The 20,341-nt window shown below is 43.5% G+C and overlaps 1 protein-coding gene across 3 annotated transcripts in view; it reads left to right on the top strand.

Annotated features, from left to right (window-relative positions):
* AMOT (angiomotin) overlaps nt 1-13,928 on the top strand; it is an 88,425-nt gene extending 74,497 nt beyond the window's left edge. For all 3 annotated transcript variants that reach the window (XM_054039509.1, XM_054039508.1, XM_054039507.1), the window contains exons 8-13: nt 598-747; nt 3,585-3,775; nt 6,326-6,448; nt 7,178-7,410; nt 8,010-8,234; nt 8,732-13,928. In XM_054039509.1, the coding sequence (XP_053895484.1) occupies nt 598-747; nt 3,585-3,775; nt 6,326-6,448; nt 7,178-7,410; nt 8,010-8,234; nt 8,732-8,832 (1,023 nt within the window). In that variant the 3' untranslated portion in view covers nt 8,833-13,928. The remainder of the gene's footprint in view (nt 1-597; nt 748-3,584; nt 3,776-6,325; nt 6,449-7,177; nt 7,411-8,009; nt 8,235-8,731) is intronic.
* The last annotated feature ends 6,413 nt before the right edge of the window (nt 13,929-20,341 follow it).

Here is a 20,341-nt window from a genome sequence, read left to right as displayed (position 1 = left end):
GGGGGCAGTGAGAGAGAAGAATAGAGTGGAACTTCCTAGGTCGCTCTGGCCGCAGAAACAATGCTTAGAACCACACACAGTTGTTGCTAGCACTGTTCTGTCTGCAGTGTGGACAGAATACAAGTCCTTAACCTAGTTATAATGTGATTTTTGTCCTCTTTATGGTCGGATGGTTATGGCCTCGGATTGGGGCGCGGGAGTTCCGGGTGTAATTCTTTGTAGAGCTGGTCAAAAACTTTCATGTTTTCAAAACTTTTTCTGCATTTTTTTGACAAGCTGTAATTCCTGGCTCTGACATAAGCCACCTGTGTGACTTTGGGCAAGTCACTTAACCTCTCTGTGCCTCAGATCCCCATCTGTAAAATGGAGATAATCCTTTCCTGCCTTACAGGGGAGGTTGTGAGGATATATTCGTTAATGCTTGTGAATGCTCAGATACTAAGGCAATGGGATGGGGAGGGCATCTAGATAGGGCCTGTGACTGGGAATGAGATGGGTACCTAGATAGAGCCGGTGACTGGGAATGAGAGAAGAGGAAAGAAGAACGTGGAGCCAGGTGGGAACTAACATTCTGATCATTATCGTGCCTTGTTTCAGCTGAAAAAGAAGCAGGTTTATGTCGAGAAGGTGGAGAAGATGCAGCAGGCATTGGTTCAGCTGCAGGCAGCCTGTGAGAAGCGAGAACAGTTGGAGCACCGGCTCCGAACTCGCCTGGAGAGAGAACTGGAGTCTCTCCGGATGCAGCAGGTAACCAGGATTAGTCCATGCACTGAGCAGTTTTTCATGTAAATATCTTTCTTGTAAGGTTTTCCTGTCTAACCATGCACACAGCATGCAGCAGAGCATGATCTTTCCCCTCTTCTATATAGAACTATAGCAAAAATATTCTTTTGCAAAATGTTGCCATTACCTTGCTAGGTTGGTATTGGTTTCACTCAATTGAGTAAACCCTTAAATCTATCCCAAAGTTTTAAAATTAAAAATAATAGCCGATTCCTCATCTGGGAGGCTGCAGGCATATATCTAGAAATTGTTCTGGACTCTTAATGACTCCTGCTTTGCATTTTAATTTGTAATAAGGTTTTAAGGCACCCCTAATATAGTCTAGATTTGTTGGGTGGTCACATGTGTTCACACAGCCTCAAACATTGGCCTGAAGACAGAACGCTCTTTGGAAGGCTTTTGAAGCCTGATAACATAAATGTTGTTGCTGGAAATTTGTAACTGCTAATATACACTATGCTCTAACAATTTGTATCGAGCCCATTTTTACAATGGGAAGAAAGGAAAACATTTTTTCTGGGGATAGTATGAATTGAATTTGAATGTTTAGTTCTGTTTGAACTCATGTTAACAAACGTGAACTAATGTGATTGTAAATTCTGGTGTAAGTAGGATACAGACATTTGTTCCTAGTTGTGTTCAGCCCTAACTGCAACATAGAGTTAAATGTGACTAGGACCAAATGTTTAAACCCTAGAACAAACATTTGCTCTAGAATTAACAATTGTTTTAATTAACACAAGATAAAACAGAACTAACAATGCAAATGCAGACGTGCCATAAGTGAGGGAGAAGAATTACTACAATATGATAGTTTGCAGTTAACTGTTTATTGGGGACGGGGGGGCTGTCTCAGATTACAGTTAAAAATCCAGTTGACTGAAACATGCCACGATATAATAGACAGTAAATTAAATGGTAAATTTTTTTACTAGAAATAATATGATATATATGTGATTGACTCTAATGATAGGATTAATAAAAAAAAGTTTAAACATAAGTATATGAAGGAAGAAATAAGTTATATTATTGATGAAACTGTCTTGAAAGACCAGATTTAACACATTCTATAATGGGTCTAGATATAAATGTTATTCTAGATATAAAAAATTCTTCCTGTCTAGTATAGAAAATATATTGAATTGACATAATTTGAGAATTATTTGAAGTGTACAGATTCCAAGGTTATTTAAAACCAACAACTTGTAAGTGGACGTAACAAGATTTCTGCTTTAAACCATGGTTCCTCTTAAGGAAACAGAAAATGTAAAATAATCTGAATCCTGAGCCACACATATTAGATTGTCTGCTTGATTCCTTCTCTTATAAATGAGCTTTTCATAACTAGTTTTCTGGGCACAAGGTCTTGCACTGCAAGAAAAGATCTCCTTATAATACTTTCCTGTTTAATATTATTCTTTGAGCTTTTAGCATAGAAAATATCAAACATCTTTTTGTATTTTCCAGTATGCCTCTGTTTGGCTTATTGGCTCCAAATGGAATAAATGTATCTATGTTCCAAACCTCCTCTTAGAATTTAATTACTTCCCCCCTCAGTTCCCAAGTATAGCATGTGATCCCACTTTATATGTGACAATGTCTAATCTCAGCCTCTTTTCTAATACTCGGGATTAATTTTGCAAAAATTACAAGGGGTCTCATACATTGTCTCCTCCTAGTTCTAGTTCCCTTGCCTCTCGTGGCTTTTTGCCATTGGGTCATTTGCCATAATGCCATTGTTTGCATTATAAACAAAACTTGCTTTTCTAACTAATTATATTCCTTCTCGTAATAAGTGAATGATATCCCATGCTGCATCTTGTGATTGGAGCTGTGTTGGAAATCTGCTCAACAGAGGCAAAAGCATTTGTTTAACCTGGTTATGATGTGGCTTGGGCTTTATCCACATCGCTTGTTCATAACTCAGTGTGGGCACAACAACGTTACCAATGATTGTTAAACTCTTTAGCCTGATTCAGATCTTGCTTACTCTGGTGTAATTCCATTTAAGTTAGAGGCATTACTTACATTAGTGTAAGTCCGGAGTGATATTGGAATTGGGATCCCTATTATTTTGGCTGTGTGGATGGGCTTTAGGCACCACATCCGAGTAACGTGATACAGCTTTCCAGAAATATATATATATATATATATATAGGGGCGGCTCTATGTATTTTGCCACCCCAAGCACGGCAGTCAGGCGGCTTTTGGTGGCATGCCTGCGGGAGGTCCGTCTGTCCCACGCCTTCGGCATACCCACTGCCGAATTACCGCCGAAACGGCGGGACCGGCGAACCTCCCACAGGCACGCCGCCGAAGGCAGCCTGACTGCCGCCCTCATGGTGACCGGCAGGCTGCCTCCCCACGGCTTGCTGCCCCAGGCACGCGCTTGGTGCGCTGGTGCCTGGAGCTGCCCCTGTGTGTGTGTGTGTGTGTGTGTGTGTGTATATATATAATATAGTAGTGGTGGTGGGTGGGCGGGCGTGGGGGGGGGATTTTAATTGGGTCAGTGTCATGAAAGAATTATTCATGGGCCACATTCTCTTAACTGGGATAAATCTGCATATCTTCAATGGCTTCAGTGGAGCTCAGGTGATTTGCCCCAGCTGGTGATTTATGGATTTTAAAGCTTGAAGGTATCATTACGATCATCTGATCTGACCTCCTGCCTAACGCAGGCCATAGAATTCTGCCCAGTGAGTGCTCCATTAAGCTGATAACTAATCCGGCCTCCTCATCCCACATGTGAAAACAGGTTCTTCCAAATCTATTCTGATGCGTTTTGTTCTTTTGAAAATCAGCGTCAAGGTACATCTCAGACTTCCAGCGCCTCGGAGTACAACGCCACAGCACTTATGGAACTCCTGCGGGAGAAGGAGGAGAGAATTCTTGCCCTGGAAGCCGACATGACTAAATGGGAACAGAAGTACCTAGAGGAGAGCGTGATGAGACAGTTTGCTTTGGATGCGGCAGCTACGGTGGCTGCTCAGAGGTAAATGAAACTATTCATTACAGGGTATTTTTCCAGTAGAATGTCATATTTCCTACCGATGAATGTTACCCTGAGTCTCGCTTTTCCATGACTCCTCTCCTTGCCCTCCAGACGTCATCAGCTAAAACTCCTGGAATAGAGGTGGAGCTTGGCTGCTTTTGCTGGGATTCCTGCGTAGTTGCCAGCATTTAGAAACTTTGAAGGGACTGTTCCATCAAATGAAAGAACTGTGTTTTCATGCATTTATTCATCTGAATGGCTCCTGGAAGCTGCTGACTCAAAAATAGATGGTAGGGCAGAAAAAGATTTACAAGAATCTGTCCTTGCTGCCGTCACGTGAGATGGGGGAAGCTTGGTGATTCACATCGTTCAGCCTGAATGCCACACTTGTTCACCAGTCAGTTTTTGCAAATTACTTTGTGGTATTGTCCATAATATGGCTGCTAACCAGAGACACATACACAGAAATTCCCCTTAAAGCATTCGGGGCTGTGTAGAGATGGCATCGTTTGTGGGGGCAGGGAGGGAATGGTGTCTGAAATTTGGTATCCATCTTAGATTCCAAGACAACTATCCAGAAATAAATAGGTTGTAAATAGGCTTCAGTTAGCTGATGAGCAAGTGCTGCTAATGGGGTGCAATTGGGTAGTGCTTACATGTGATTTTATTGCTAACTGGTGCCTGGCTCCTGACAGAAGAGTTTTTTTTGGCCGTTTTGTAAGCCAGATTCAAGTGCAGATGTTGCAACTTTGCTACTTTTGCCTACATTCGTAACTTATTACAGGATCATAGTAAAAATCAGCGAGGAGAGTTGCAGCATCTGTAGTGTTAGCATTTAAAGGGTTATCGTCTCTCACTCCAGAAGCAGCCTGTTACCTCAAGGTATTAATGCTTCTTGTGCACTGTTTTCCAGCTTCCCTGAGATTCTCTAAATGGCTTCTTTAAAGTGTGTCCAGGGGACATGTTATATTTTCAGCCCACGCTGATAAATAGGAGTGTGGTCTGTTGGTTGTCACATATGGGGAGAGGACACATTAAGCCAGTTGACATTGTATTTAAATAAACAAGCAAGGAAGGTTTCCAGAGTCAGGAAAGCTCCCATCTCCAGACTTTAGTTTCCTATTTCCTTCCAACTGCTGGTCCTTAAAGAGACAGATCTATTACTGCACTAGCATCTGACGGACAAAAAGTTAATTCCAAGTTAAGATTGGCCACCATTCCTCCCAAATGTTCCTCATTTCAAGGAGACACCATTTTTAAGTTTCCTGTCTGAATAGTCTCTTTGTGTTCCTTATTTTGGGGTTTTGCCATTCACTGCATCCCCGTTTGTGCCTTGGCAGAGTGAGAGGTAGGCTGGCCACTCCACTCTTAACCCTGCCAGACGTGGGAAGTAAAATTGGCACATTATAATGATTTGGTAGCTCTCATCCTGTCTCAGGCTGATGCAGTCTTAACATTATTTGAATGTGCATTTATGTTGTATGGGGCCTTCTAAGTGTTAGGACCCACATGGTGGTATAATGGCATAGCATGACGACTGGTATTGAAGTGAACAAGGGATGTAATATTACTGTATTAGTTTTATTAGCAGCCTGCATCTCATTGTTTAAAATATGGGATGCTACAAAGTATCAACATAAACTCTCTTCTCATCCTACTCTAACATTTGGGCTGAGACTCTCAAAACCACCTAACGGGTTTGGATGCCCAGTTCCTATTGGTGTCCGTATCCCCTAGCTGATTTTGAAAATCTCAGCCTGAGTGTTTGGTGTGTAGTGTTTTTAACCTAAATGGCAGGCTGGTCTTCCTAGGACGTGTTTAAAAAAAAAATCTATCGGAAATGTAAGTGTATAGCAGCATTAAATACTTGGTGTGGGTTTAGCAGACTATGCAAAGATTGCAATGGGGCAGGGGTTCTCAACCTGCAGCCCAATCAGCACAGAGCTGTGGCCCATGTGACATCCTTAGGGCCATACAGGTAGTATTGGATGTGGCCCACATAACACACTAATGGTAAGTAGGTTGAGAACTACTGCAATGGGGGAACCCTAAGTGTGTTGCATAGAAGTTAAAGTGAAAGAGGGCTGTTTATGCTCCATAGCCAACCAGTACCCAATACATTTGAGCACTAGCCTGTAGGAGAGAGGACTATATATCTAAAATCATCAGACATAAATTCACTATATTCTAGCTTAAAAGAGAACATGTGTGTCTAGCCTCTCATCCTGGAGTGCCATTTCCTCTACATCCTTGTCCTTGACTACACACAGACTTGCCCGGGTTTAACTAAATCAGTTTAAGAACACACCTTTAGTTGAGCAGGATTGTGTGTAGAGTAGGCCCTTGTTTTTAGTGACTTAAGACATCTCAGTTGTTTCTTTAGTGCTGGGAGATGGATTTTCCTGGTTTGAGGTGGTCCATAGCTTGAACAAGCCTTTACTCAAAGAAGTGGATATCTTTGTTAAATAGTTTTGAGAGATCATTGTGTGCTGTTGGGATGAGGACAGTGGATTCATATGGTCCTTTATCTGCTATACTGCTCATTCTCAGGGACACAACTGTGATCAGCCACTCGCCTAATGCTAGCTACGACACCTCCTTGGAAGCTCGCATTCAGAAGGAAGAAGAGGAGATCCTGATGGCCAATAGGCGGTGTCTTGACATGGAGGGCAGGTAAAATGCAGTTCGTTCTCAGACAGCTTCTTTTGTATTGTAATTTTAAGTTGATGGCTGGGGCAGGCTATTGCGAATCATCCCATCGGGGTATGGTAGCCCCACTTATAGCAATGTAATATGAGAGATACCGGGTTGTGCTCACTTGGTTGAACAAAACAATTGCATTTTCTTTCACTATTGATATGGTTTGGATTCATAAGTGCCCCTCAGACTTTTGATTCTGTTTATTTTTTTAATGTTCTGTCCCCATTTGTCTGCTCTTCTTGTTCCTCTTCACCACCTTCATACAGACGCGTGCCTCTAACACCAAGCTCAGATACATTTGGATCATGTCTTAACAGTGCGGTTCCATGGGGGTGTTTGTCTTGGTGTTTGGCACAGTGCAGGTACGCTGAAGAGCATTAATCCCTCCTCTTCCTTATCCCTTTGCTGTCTGACCACAGCTCTTGGATCTCAAATGGCCTCTGCAGTTGTTGTGTCCAGTAGCCTGAGGTGGGCAGCTCAGTGAAGATCTCTCAAGTGTAGAAAGTCTTGTCCATGATCTGGCGCTCTGGCACGGTGAGCCAGTGAGCACCCATTATTCAAGTCAGTTAGCTCGGTTGCATTCTCTTTAACAAAGAGCTGCACTAATTCCCCGAATGCCTAAAAAGCAAGGGATATTTACAGGAGCACAGTGGACTTTGAAGCATCAGTCTGAAGATACTGTTCTTTTTGTTATCCTCTCAGGATAAAGACTCTCCATGCTCAGATCATTGAAAAGGATGCCATGATTAAAGTCCTCCAGCAGCGCTCCCGGAAAGAGACCAGTAAGACAGATCAGCTATCTTCAATGAGACCAGCTAAGTCCCTGATGTCAATTTCTAACACCGGGTCAGGCTTGCTGTCCCACTCTTCAACACTGAGCAGCACTCCCATATTGGAAGAGAAGAGGGAGGACAAAAGCTGGAAGGGCAGTTTAGGTAACATTGTAATCCTAACAAAAACACTGCTAGCTATGTTAAGGGAGCGCGGTCTAAAACTACTCGGGGGGAGTGTGAGCAATGGAAGGACGATGTACTGACCGAGGGCGCTAGGTGCGCTACAAACAGATACAAAGATATGGTCACTGGCCTGAAGGACTCACAGCCTTTATTTGGAGAAAATGTGTTGTAATTAGTCTAAGTTATTAGTTATTTTTTCTGTAGATGGCTTGGGGCCCAAAACTACTCCCATTGCTGTAAATGGGAATTTTTTCAATTAACTTCAGGGTGAGCAGGACTACACAGAAGTGGGCCATGGAAGGGAAGCAGCATTGTCTAGTGGCTGGAGATAGGGCTTGGGAGTTGAAACATATTCCAACATTACCTTTATAGTGCTCAGTGACCTTGGTTTTCCCAACCTCTGTGCCTTACTTTCCCCGTCTGTAAAATGGGGATAATGCAGTCCTTTGTAAAGCACTTTGAGATTGGCAGTTGAAAGGAGGTGGGGAAGTGCAGAACTGTGAACTGGGCAGAACTAGTGCTGCGATGCTCCTTATACGTAAGTGCTTTAAAATCTGCTTCCCTTTCTGTCCACAAAGGTGTTCTGCTGGGTCCAGAATATCGCTCGGAATCCATTCCTTCAACTCCCTCGCCGGTCCTTCCCTCCACCCCGCTGCTGTCTGCACACTCGAAAACAGGCAGCCGAGATTGCAGCACGCAGACAGACAGGGGAAGTGAACAAAATAAAGCTGCTTCCACTGCAGTGGCCCTTGTACCAGGGCGACTCCCCACTACCAGTGTGCCCTACAATTCAGACAAAACAGGTAACTAGACCCAACTGGTCTCCAGTGGGGGCATTGGTATGAGGTCCGTGTACTTTCTCTCCCAGGGTGCTAGTCATGCAGAGCCTTTTGGGGTTGCCAATTCTATGGGTTTAGTTGTTGGTAGGGTGATATGAGTTAGATGGTTATCACAGTAAAGGCTGGGTCTTAGAGGGCCCTTTGGTGAAACGTTAATGCTAAAGGGACAGATTCTGATCTCCATTACGTTAGTGTAAAGACAGAGTGACTATACTGGTTTTAATGCAGTCACTGCAGATTTATACATCATTGCATAACTATGAAAGAGAGAAAGAAAGAGAGAGAAAATCTGAATTTTTAAATTTAAAAAGCTGCTGTCAGTCTTTTGGCCAACATCACAAACTGCCTTTATGAATAAGCAGGAAACTCCCTTGTTCCAATCATATCCCCACTATAGCTGTAGTTGGCAACTGGAGTTATAGCTTGATTCTTTTCTGTTTTGTTTCCTCCTCTTGATATAGATGGGCCAGTTTTCCACTCCAGCACTTTGGAAAGAAAACCGCCTGTTCACAGTTTGGGGCAGGACCTCACTGATGCAGAAATGGTGGAATACCTCATCTGAAAGGCTGAACTTGTATCAAAGCTGGGACATAATAGCAAGAATTTTTTAAAGAAAGACATTTTTATTGGAAAAAATATAGTACCTGAGTAATAAAGGAACACTCAGCTCTTTGCTCTGGTATATTAGGTCTCAAAAATGTGGACAGGTTAATTTATAATTTGTTCTAAATTATAAAATACTTGTTCTTTGAAAGTCGTTTCCTCCTCTCTCTTCCTCCCCAAGCTTGTTTTTAATACTGGATCTGGTAATGTCTGGATAAAACCAAGGTCTTAAATGCACTAAATTCTATTTTTAATTTCAGTATTTTTAAAACCTTGTATTTAAAAAAAAATAGTACTTACTTTCATAGCAGTTGGTTAATTTCATTTGAACACTGCCAAGATGGGCATAATGATTCTGCAAATTTATTGAGCACCAGGTCACACAATGACCACGTAACATCACAACTAGATTGCGGTGCTTTGTTCTGGATGTCACTGAAGGCTCCAGGGTACAGGTATTCTGAGTAGCTTTGTAAAATGTATAAGAGATGATCAAGGGAGCTTTTTTTCTCTATTGCCCTCAGTAGTACGAAGTCAGCATGGATATCCCATATTCCAGGGCCAGAATGATTTCAATTTTCACAATGTGCTCATGCACTTTTTTGGGGTTTTTTTGTACTCTATTGCAGTCACATTGTTTTTAATAGCTCCAGAGATTGTTATGTTTGTCATTTTCAGTAGTGTCAGAGGGTCCCCAGTACTTTTATACATATATAATTTTGAGTAATTTATACAGTAGATAATAAATAATATATTGCATTCAGGTTTTAAGTTAATAAATATGAAGAAACTGTGGGCCTAATCCTGATCTCAATAACATCTGTTTTTCACTATTGAAACTCCACTGTCTTCAGTGAAATTACTCTGAATTTCCACCGGTGTAGGTGTTGAGCCCTGTAGTATTTGAATATTAGCAACTTGATCTGCTGCATTAGACCTTGATAGAGAATTATTTTTGGTATATTTCCCTCTATTTCAAATCTCTTTCTAGTTTGTATGTCCCTCATTCCATGAAATAACGGATTCTCCTTTCATATAGCAAAGTGTCTGCGTTAGTACCTTACACAAGGTAAAGGGTACAGTTGGTTATTGTCAAAAGTTTCCAGTGGCAAATTCTGTGTGCTTCCAAAATATTTCCCTCTTCTAACTGGAGAGAGCAGCATTTCTGTGTTTTAAAGTATTTAAGGGAGTAAGTTTCACATCTGTTCATCATCAGTTTCACTTTCAGGTTTTTAGGAACTAGCCCAAATGCTGCAGTGCTTGGGTTGCAAACCCTGCAGGGGGATGTTCAGACACATTTTAAAAAAGGCTTGTTTTGAGGGTGTTTTTTTTTTTTAATTTTATGAAAATACTTGTATTAATATTAGTTTGTTTTAAAACACTTGGTTTACTTAAATTTTATGTCTTTACCCGACAGTGCTGCTAAAGCATCTCAGCTGATCCCAAAATTCCACTACAGTATTGTAGTAGCCAAATCTTCCTATGGACTGACATAGCTTCATGTTAAAGCACCAAGCCTTATCCTTCAATGGACTCAGTACCCTTAACTCCCACTGAGTAGAAAGCACTTGGCGCCTTAGTGCATTAGGCCCTAAATTGCAGTGGGCGTACGAAGGCTGCAGCGCTATCACCTATTGGTACTTTGTCTTCTAGCCTCTGGCTAATTGACTTTTAAAAGGATCAAAGTAATTGGCCCTAACAGATCAGTGGAAGCAGCCTGGATTTTACAGGGGAGAAGAAAACCCAGGAAGGTGTCCCCCATTAATAGGCCTCAGATACCTTTCTTGATTTTCCACTGTCCCAAAGTTAACACTGTAATTGCCTGAATATCAGCTCAGAGTGAGATTATATTTTACTTGAAGCAATCATTCAGCTAAATGGATCACGCTTTACTCTTGAAAGGCAGTTCCTCTTGGTCCTGGTGGGTTTGCCACTTGCTAATTTTAATCTTTGAGAAGTCTTAGAACCATAAAAGTTAGAGATGGCAACGTATGTTGGTAAGAGATGGCCCCAGTGCAAATACCCTGACTTTGCCACTAATCTCTTTCTCCAACAGCCTGAATCCACCCGCCAAACTGGACACCCACAATGTGTGGGATAATTCAGAGCTGTACTTTGAGTTGGCCCATCTCTACCACATAGGTCCTCATCTTTCCTCTTGGCCTGTGCAGAATTGTTCCTTAAAGTTCATTCTGTTATATTTTGTCCAGGCAAGTGTTCTACCCCTTTCCATGGGGATACCCATCACAGCCTCATAGCTCTCACTGTTGAAAATAGCTAATGTTCTCTTTTGCTTAATTTCATCCCATGACATCAAGTAATGCCTACCCTGGATGATTCTAAATGTTGCCTCTCCTCCTTTGTAGTCATTGGAAGCATTGTGTGACCGTATCCCTCCTCCTGCCATAGGATTGTTCCCTATTGTACATTTTGTGGGCTGGGTTTAATACAGTGAACTGCTAGGGAGATTGAGAACATAGCTGTGAGAGAGATTCAGTGTGAGAAGTGCAAGTCTTTTCGTTAGTCTGGAAAAACTACGTTCTTGAGTGCTACTTGGAAGCAGGTAAGAAATGTTGCATCCTGTGCCCATTAGTCCATTCTAACTCAATTGACCTGTATTGGTACTAAAATTTATGTATCAATTATGCACATATGTCTGATTGGGTAAACTCCAATTTGCATAGGTCCGTGTGTGTGGATGATTAGGATGGACCAGTCAACTCTGGTTGTTTGTCCTCCCCCAACTCATTCCTGGTAACAAAATTCCATTGTAATTAGTCTAATGAAGAAAAGAAATAGGGGGTTAAGCTTTCTGAGTGAAACACAGACGTTGCACAGCAGTGCTCTCCTCCTGAAAATGCAGGCTAGAAGTCTCCAGTAATGCAAAACTTCAGTATTACATGGTGGCTTTGACAGTTCTGGGCAAATGTGAATGAGTTTGGAGGGAAACATTTCTCCCAATTTCCTATTGCTTTAGTTAATTTCCCTGTTTTCTAGCATTGATGTCATGAGTTAAATTTTTATTACGGTCAGCCATTTAAAAAAGGAAGGAAGTGAAAACCGGTGTATTATTCTTGTGTGAGCTGGGGATCTGAGGTCTTCTTGCTGAGCTGACAAACTAGGAGCCATCAGGAATATATTCTTTCCCCTAAGCCTTCCCTAAGTGATCCTGATGTGACTCTAAACACGCTGCTTTCTTTGGGGGAGACGTGTAATACAGTTTTCAGTCTTTCTCTGTACAGATTTTTCAGTTTTGTTTTTAAACAGAAGCTACTTAAAGAAGTCAAACTGCACACCTGGTCCTTTTCTTTCTGTAGACTACTTTCTGCTGAAGTAAGATTGTAATTCAAAGTAATTGCAATGATCTTAAATCTCAAACCAAACTTTAGACTAAGAGTTTGTCTTAAACTCGGGTATTAGAAGCAGAGTTGCAGCTTTTATAAGGAAAACCTCATATTCCTCTTTGTAGAGCAGAACAAGCATACATTTTTCATCTCTTTCTCTTCCCCTTAAATGCTCACGAAGAGTCCAATCCCACAAATGCTTTCCATGGGGAACTACCTTGAGATTTGATGGCCCAGGGGACTGAGTAATAGGAGTCAGAGACTTTCATCACTAGATGATTGGTTCAAATCTGGCCCCATGTCACTAGTGACGTTAAATGGCTCCCGTCTATCAGCTGTTTGTTGATTAAATGAATTAGTGGGTTTTCCTAGGAGCTATCCATGTGGCTGGTTTGCACAATTCACCCAAAAGTTACCAAGAACTCTGCATGCTCCAGGAGCCCATTGCTCAAATTATGTGTTGCAATAGTCTCTCTAGACATCTGTCCAGTGAATCCTATTACTAGCAGCCATCAAAGAGACTGTTGTTTATCTGGTCATTACAATGGTGGCAGTGTACCACTGCAAATTTAGTATGGACAGACTTTTTTTGGCCTTTGGATTTTAACACCCATTAGGACTGGTGAGCACCAGCACAAGATTTACTCTGATTCTCCACACTGTGTCGAATGTGCCTGGGGGTTCTCTTTTCATATATTCATATAGGAACTTTTTAAAAAGCTAGCAATTTTATGTCTAGAAAGTAAAAGACAGTAAATATAATTGTACTACTGTATTTATGAAGAAAATACTTATTTTCCTTCCCCAAAAAGATCTTACTCTAGGGTAGTTTTAGTTTTTGATTTTCTAGTAATGTTTCTTAGGCTTTCAGGAAAGCATTGAAACCCGTCTTGTTTGCACTATTGTGTAAATGTAAAACAAGTGCTGAGCTAAGGAGTTTAGATTAAAATAACAGGCCCTTCCTTCTCCAAACTCAAGCAGAGCCTTTGGGGTTTTTGTTTTAGTTCTCAAATGTTTAAATAAGTTTTCAGCCACCTCTGCTTTCTGGCTGGGACCAGAAGCAGAAGTGTTGAAATAAATCTTGGGTGACTTGTCCCTTGGGATTCCACGCAACATCCACAGGTCAACTTGATACTGATCAGAACCTTTAGAGGTTTGCCTCTCCATAGAGTCAATGGTAAAACTCCCATTGACTTCAGTGGTTCTGAGAGAGATTCTCCAGGATTCTAGTTCTCTAGTTCTCCATTTATAGAATAGTAATTGTTAGATGGGTTACCATTTTATACTCTCTTGGTTTTCCTTTCCCTGGAGTTGTGACCTACAGGGAAGAGCCAGAAGAAACTGACCAATGTGCTGCTTATCTTTAGGGTCCAGAATATCAAACCATGAATGGAAATACGATAAGTTTGCTATTTAACAACCTTAGAACATATATCAAGAGAATGGTCTTTTTTTCTATGTAAATCTATATTAAAATAAATTGTGTGGATTATTTTTTTCCTTTTTGTTTAAACTGTCAAGCTGATTTCATAATTGGGAAATGAACTGTTTTGTAACTCAGTTGTTGAAATAGCCCTAAAATCTTTGAAGAATGTGGCAGCTTTAATTCTTTTTTTAAAAAGTGTAAATATGCACTAAATCTTTTGTAAATGTCTGTATTATCATGTCTGTAGTTACCCATAAAAATATCTTCAATGTGTTTTAAAATGTGGATCCTGTGTTTTGAAATTTATTTTTATCATAGGTTTGCTTTTTTTTGTTTTTAATTACCACAAACATTTTCTTTCTGTCAAAAAAGTGTATTAACACTCAATCCAATTCACTTTGGGACCTGATTCTAATCTTACTTACACAGGTGTAGATCAGAAATCGCTTCACTGAAGTAAATGGAGTTTGCACCACTGTGAAACCAGTGTGAGAGGAGAATCCAGTTCTCTGGCTCGCATTTTCAAAAATGTGGTTGAAACATGGGGAAACTAATGTGTTTTCAATTATGGGGGAAAATCTGTCCCTTTTTTAGTTGAAAAATTTTTTGGTCAAAAAAGCAAAATGTGAATTTTTCCAACCAATTATATAGCAGGTCAGAAAAACAGGATCAAATTTTTCTGAAAAATGTTTCGCAAAAAAATCATCTCCTTTCTTTTCCCTCCTCTGCCCCCTCACCCCCACCCCCCAGTTGAAAAAATTAAATGTGGAACATTTTGAGTGGCACTAACAATTTAGGGGTCTTCAATTTTTGGTTGCCCAATTTGAGAAGGGCTCACTGTTTGAAAATCTGGCCATTTTTGGGTGCCTGAAATTGGATACCCAAAATCACAAGTTACTTTTGAAAAGCTTGCCCTTTGTCTTTAAGCTGCTGATGTAAAGTTTGTTTGTTTATTTCTGGTATGAGTTGAATACTTCCATTGCTTTATTTTTCCCCCCTATCTTGCACTGGAAGGGAAAGAATGCTGATCATCTGGAGGTGAGTAGGTCTCAGCAGGCTTGTCGGAGTTGATGTATTTTCATTGTTAATCTTTAGAAGAGGAACTTGATATTTCTCATCTTCATGAGCTGCCAATAGTTTCTTAAATAATATTGGGTCAGCAAATCTGGGAGCCAGAGGTTAAATTAAAACAATTGGTCACAGCACTATAGAAATTTTAATGAAGGGTGGGTGTGTCTCTGTCTGTCTCCCTTGCTTGCGAGCTCATTTGTCTTGTTTAGCTGTGCAATCCATGGACAACGGCAATGGCTTTCTGCAAAGTTGGCTTTTCTGCAGTGCAACTGTAGCACATTTGAAAGTGGCCTTTTAAACACCATTTAAACATGGTGCAAAACCCAGTTCATAACACAGTTTGGCCACTCATTGTGGATGTAGCGAAAGTTCATTGAAGTTACGGAACCTTATCCAGGACCCACTGGCGACAGTGTAGAAAGACTCCTGTTGACTACAATGAGTGTTGGATTAGGGCTGTTGCAGAGATAAGTCTGGTTCTCTCTTGTCCTTGCACTGGTTTGTACCCACTTAGCAAGTGTGTTTGACGGACCTGTTTTTGCATATCCATACATGGCAAGCCTTACAATACAGCTGTCCCAATGTGTTCTGGCCTTTCGGGATGCACAGTTCCCAGTATTATTGCTTAGAAAAGCGCTTTTGGGGCAAGTGTTTGGTGTGAGTTTTCTCTCTCCTTGCTCTTTGAGTCTTGATGTGCCAAATGTTTGGGATTCAATTAAAAACAAATTCTAATTTAATTGGTTACTCAGTTTTTAAATGGCTGGATCTTTAAATGGAAAAATAGATCCGTCATTGCAGAATGAAACTGGAAAAATGTAGGGTTCTGTTGTTTCCTTGGCATGGATGTAACTCCCATTACCAGGAAAAGGGGGTCTAATTGAATACAGTATAGCAATGGAAGGCTAGCATAAAGCACCCAGACAATTCATTGGCTAGTGTACACGTGACAATATTCTTAAAGGGATATTATTGCTTTCCACTGAGCTTTTCATATCTGGCCTAGGTTTAATTGGACTTCAAGCATAATTATATTATACTATTATACTACCTGTTTTATTATATTTTAACAGACGCTTTAAAGCAATTGCTAAAATACGCAGAATCCCAGTGTAGTTTGAATCACTTACATAGGCACATGAATGCCTTCTCTCCCCTATGTAATGTAGAATTTGAGCATCTTTCATGTAAAAATAAATCCTGTAACACTGAAATTGACTTCCTAGAAATGTATAAAACCGGATGGCAGCAAGAGGCCCCATTTGCTCTTCAGGGGTTAAAGGCCTCTTAAAAGGGACATTTTTGTGTGTAGGAGGGAGGGAGTAATGATGTAATCTTCTGTAGTTTGGGGAAAAACTGATGAGACAAATGTCGAGAGTGAGGAATAGTGTTTCTGTCAATCTATAATAATTTGTGTCCCCCCCCCCCTTTTTTTAAAAAAGCTACATTTATTTATTTGTGTATTTATTTTAGTAAAAAGCTGAGGAGTTTACCAGTGATAGGTCTATGGGATCCTAATGGTAGAAGGAACATTTCTTAGGCAAAGTAACTGCTTTCTTTCCCCAGTGACTTTTATGATGAGTTGTTTCCTAACAGAAGAAATATTTTTGCACTATTCTCTTTTTCTGTTGCCATGCTCAGGAGCTGGAAAATAAAACTCAGTCTGTAGTATTTTGTTGTTGTTGTCTTTTATTTCTTCTGGATGAATTTTTATTCCTTTCTCCTATGCATGTCTGAAGGAGCACAACAAGGATACGGGACAAAAATTTGGCAAAACAGGAAATATTATTTGCTGGTAAAAAAGCTTGTTCGGGGAGGCGGGAAGATATTGATGAGAGATTTTTTTCTGTCTAGTTGATCTGTTCTACATAGGTTCTTGTGTATCCATCACCATGACATCAAGACATGCCAAACCCATGAAAAAAATGCAGAAATTGGGCTTGTTTTTGGTTTAATTGGCTTATGTGTTGCTTGTTGGCTAGTTTTTGGCACATAGCTTGTTGCTTGTTTGGCTTGTAGCTTGTTGTAGCTTGTTGCTGCTTTTTTTTTTTTTTTGATCGGCTCCCGGCAAGTTGGGGCACCAGGGGGCAAGCAGGGACAAGGCTGGAGGCGGGGGGGGGAGAGAGTCAGGTGCACAGCGGGTCCACCACAGTCCCAGACTGCACACCGAGAGGCTCTAGTCACATAGTGTTGGGGTTCTTAGAGATTGGCTTGATTTTTGGATTTGTGAATGTTGGGGTGCTTATTTACCACGTGAAAGTTGGCAACTGTGGTGAAATCTGAGTACAGACTGTAGGGCAGCATTGCATCAGTTTGCTTCTTACCTTGGAAGTTTTTACTTTTAAAAATAAGAGCCTGAAACTTGATTTTTATTAAATTAAATCTTAAAATTTTCAGAAATAGACATGCCCTCTGGAGAAGAGTGGGATGTGGTGTCCTCTCGTGTGCAGCCAACAATGTTTGCAAGTCCTATATAGTAGCCATCAGTCGATGGGACAGGCTAGTCAGGTTGAACAGCCTGCTCCGCCGGTGCCACAGCAGGTGCAGTGGCACCGGGCTTCTTAGCCGGCACTGTGGTACCAATGGGCCCCATGGCCCCCAACGCAGCCCCTGGTGGTGGCTTGCTCGGTGGCTGGAGTCTCGGAGAGACTGTCGGCCTCCCTATCTCAGCCTCCCAGAAGGAGTCAGTGGGGTGTTCATCTCTGGTTCTGGGCCCAGAGGGCGACCAAGTGGTGGGACCTCTGGCACCAGCGGGTACGCAGAGTACTGCACCCTCATCCTCATCCTCCCCGATAAGGCAACTACGGCCCCTCCTCCATCTATTCCGCAGGAGGACTCTAAGGCCAGGGACTGTTGAAAAGGGTGGCATCAATCCTCAACCTTCAAGCCAAAGAGGTGGAGGAGCCCTTGGACTCAGCGCCAGGCAAGGTGGCCCTCCACTCCGCAAGAGGGTGGCAAAAATTTCAAATGCCTTGCCCCACATTTCTAAGAGGGCGGAACGGAAGTACTTCGTGCCCGCCAACAGGCATGAATACCTGTACACCTACACTGCCCCCAACTCCCTGGTGGTCAAGTTGGTCAACCACAGGGAGAGGCAGGGCCAACCAGCTCCTACTCCGAAAAATAAAGACTCAAGGAGGCTGGACTTATTCAGGAAGAAGGTTTATTCATCCTCGAGTTTCCAGTTAAGGGTGCAAACCATCAAGCCCTCCTGGGGCAGTATGAGTTCAATTTGTGAGCCCAAATTCGAGGACTCCTTCCAGGAGTGTGACGGGAAGGAGTTCAAGGCTCTGGTGGAGGAGGGTACAGCGGCTGCCATGGCAACCCTGCAGGCAGTGTTGGATGCCATCGATACGGCTGCATGGTCTATGGGCTCTGAGGTGTCCATGAGGAGGGCGTCATGGCTCCTGCTGTCTGGGCTGTCCAGTGAGGCACAGACCTCCCTGCAGGACCTTCTGTTTGCAAGGCCCTGTTTGCGGAACAGATGGACGTGAAATTGCACGGCCTGAAAGATTCCCACACAATGCTTAAGACACTTGGCCTCTATGTCCCAGCTCTGGCCAGGACCAAGTTTAAGCCTCAGCAGGCTCCCACCCAGGCCACCCATTCTAAATATGAGCCCCCTTATAAAAAGTCTTGGGACTATAAGAAACGCCTGCAGAGGCAATCCCGGTCTGCCCCCCAGCCTGGGCCTTCCAAGGGCAAACAGGTGGGAAAATGTCCATTTTGACAGGACGCCCGGGGGTGACTTACCAGTTCATACCAGGGATCCACCCGCAATAAAGCTTCCCTTCTCCAAATGGTTGTGTGCTTTTCTCCTGGAGTGGTTGCAGATGACCTCGGACCATTGGGTCCTCAACACCATCTCCTGGGGCTACACCCTCCAGTTTATCTCTACCCTGCCCAACCACCCTCTGTCCCCATCCCTCCTGGCGGACCCCTCTCATGAGGCCTTGCTTGAGCAGGAGGTGGGGTGGCTCCTTGGCCTAGGAGCGGTGGAAGTGGTGCCAGCGGAGTTCAGACGCAAAGAGTACTACTCCCGCTATTTCCTTATCCCGAAGGCCAAGGGTGGGGGGCTCAGGCCCATCCTGGACCTGTGAGGCCTGAACCAGTACATGGTGAAGCTCAAGTTCTGCATGGTCTCTCTGGCCCCCATCATCCTTTCCCTGGATCCCGGGGACTGGTACGCCGCCCTCGATCTGCAAGACGTGTACTTCCACATTTCATATATTCGAGGGGCACAGACGCTTCCTCCATTTCACAGTGGGGCAGGAACACTACCAATTTACGGTCCTCCTGTTTGGCCTGTCCACTGCTCCCAGGGTGTTCACAAAATGTATGTCGGTGGTGGCGGCCTACCTCAGGCACCAAGGGGTCCAGATCTTCCCCTATTTGGATGACTGGTTGGTCAAGGGCAGCTCCCGGTCACAGGTGCAGGATCATGTGGTGCTCCTCCTGTCCACGTGCGCCACCCGGGGCCTGTTGGTAAACAACACCAAGTCCACATTAGTCCCGGTGCAGCGCATACAGTTTATGGGGGCAGTCCTGGATGCGACATCGGCCAGGGCCTCCCTCCCACCAGACAGGTTCAAGACCCTGAAGGGACTCATCGACACGGTCACAAGGTTTCTGGTGACAACAGCCAGAGCATGCCTCCAGCTCTTGGGTCACATGTTCGGTGTGCACGTATGTGGTTCGCCATGCCAGACTGAGGATGAGGCCCCTCCAGCTCTGGTTGGCCTCGGAGTTCTCCCAGTCCAGAGACAGGATGGACAAAGTCCTCACTGTGCCTGAACCAGTGATCACCTCCCTATGGTGGTGGTCCTCCCCGAGAAACATGCTCCAAGGGATCCCGTTCAGGGGCAGAGCCCCGTCGCTGGAACTGGTGTCCGACACATCGGACCTGGGATGGGGGGGCCCATGTGGGGAACGTTCAGACCCAAGGTCTGTGGTTGGCTCAGGATCTGTCCCTCTACATAAACGTCAAGGAGCTCAGAGGGGTACGGCTGGCATGCATGGCCTTCCGCTCGCACCTGGAGGGCTGGGTGGTCAAGGTCCTTACAGAAAACACGGCCTCGATGTTCTACATCAACAGGCGAGACGGGGCCTGATCCTCTGCCCTCTGCCACGAAGCCCTGAGGTTGTGAGACTTTTGTATAGCCCACGACATCTGCCTACAGGCCTTCCATCTGCCGGGCGCTCGGAACGTGCGGGTGGATCGCTTGAGCAGGGACTTCTCTCAGCACGAGTGGTCTCTCCACCCAGAGGTGGCGCACAGACTTTTCCAAGTGTGGGGAACTCCCCAGGTGGGCCTGTTGGGGACTTGGCAAAACCATCGCTGTCCCCAGGGGGGTTGGATGGGGCACTATTGCCAATGTCTTCCTTCTGTCCTGGTCAAGCCATTTCTCTATGACTTTCCCACTGATCGGCAAGGTCCTGGAAAAGATAAAGACGCACAAGGCCCGGGTCCTTCTGACTGCTCCTCCATGCCACAGGCAGCATTGGTAAGGGACCCTCACGGGCCTGGGTTCGCCCAGCCATGGCCATTGCCGTCCCACTCAGACCTGCTTTCCAGGGACCCCAGGGCTGCCTCCTCCACCCCAAGCTCGCAGCACTCCACCTCATGGCGT

This window comes from Malaclemys terrapin, chromosome 9, assembly GCF_027887155.1.
Source record: "Malaclemys terrapin pileata isolate rMalTer1 chromosome 9, rMalTer1.hap1, whole genome shotgun sequence".
Classification (NCBI taxonomy): Eukaryota; Metazoa; Chordata; order Testudines; family Emydidae; genus Malaclemys; species Malaclemys terrapin.
Note: the sequence above shows the minus strand (reverse complement) of the source record. Positions and strands in the feature narration are given on the sequence as shown.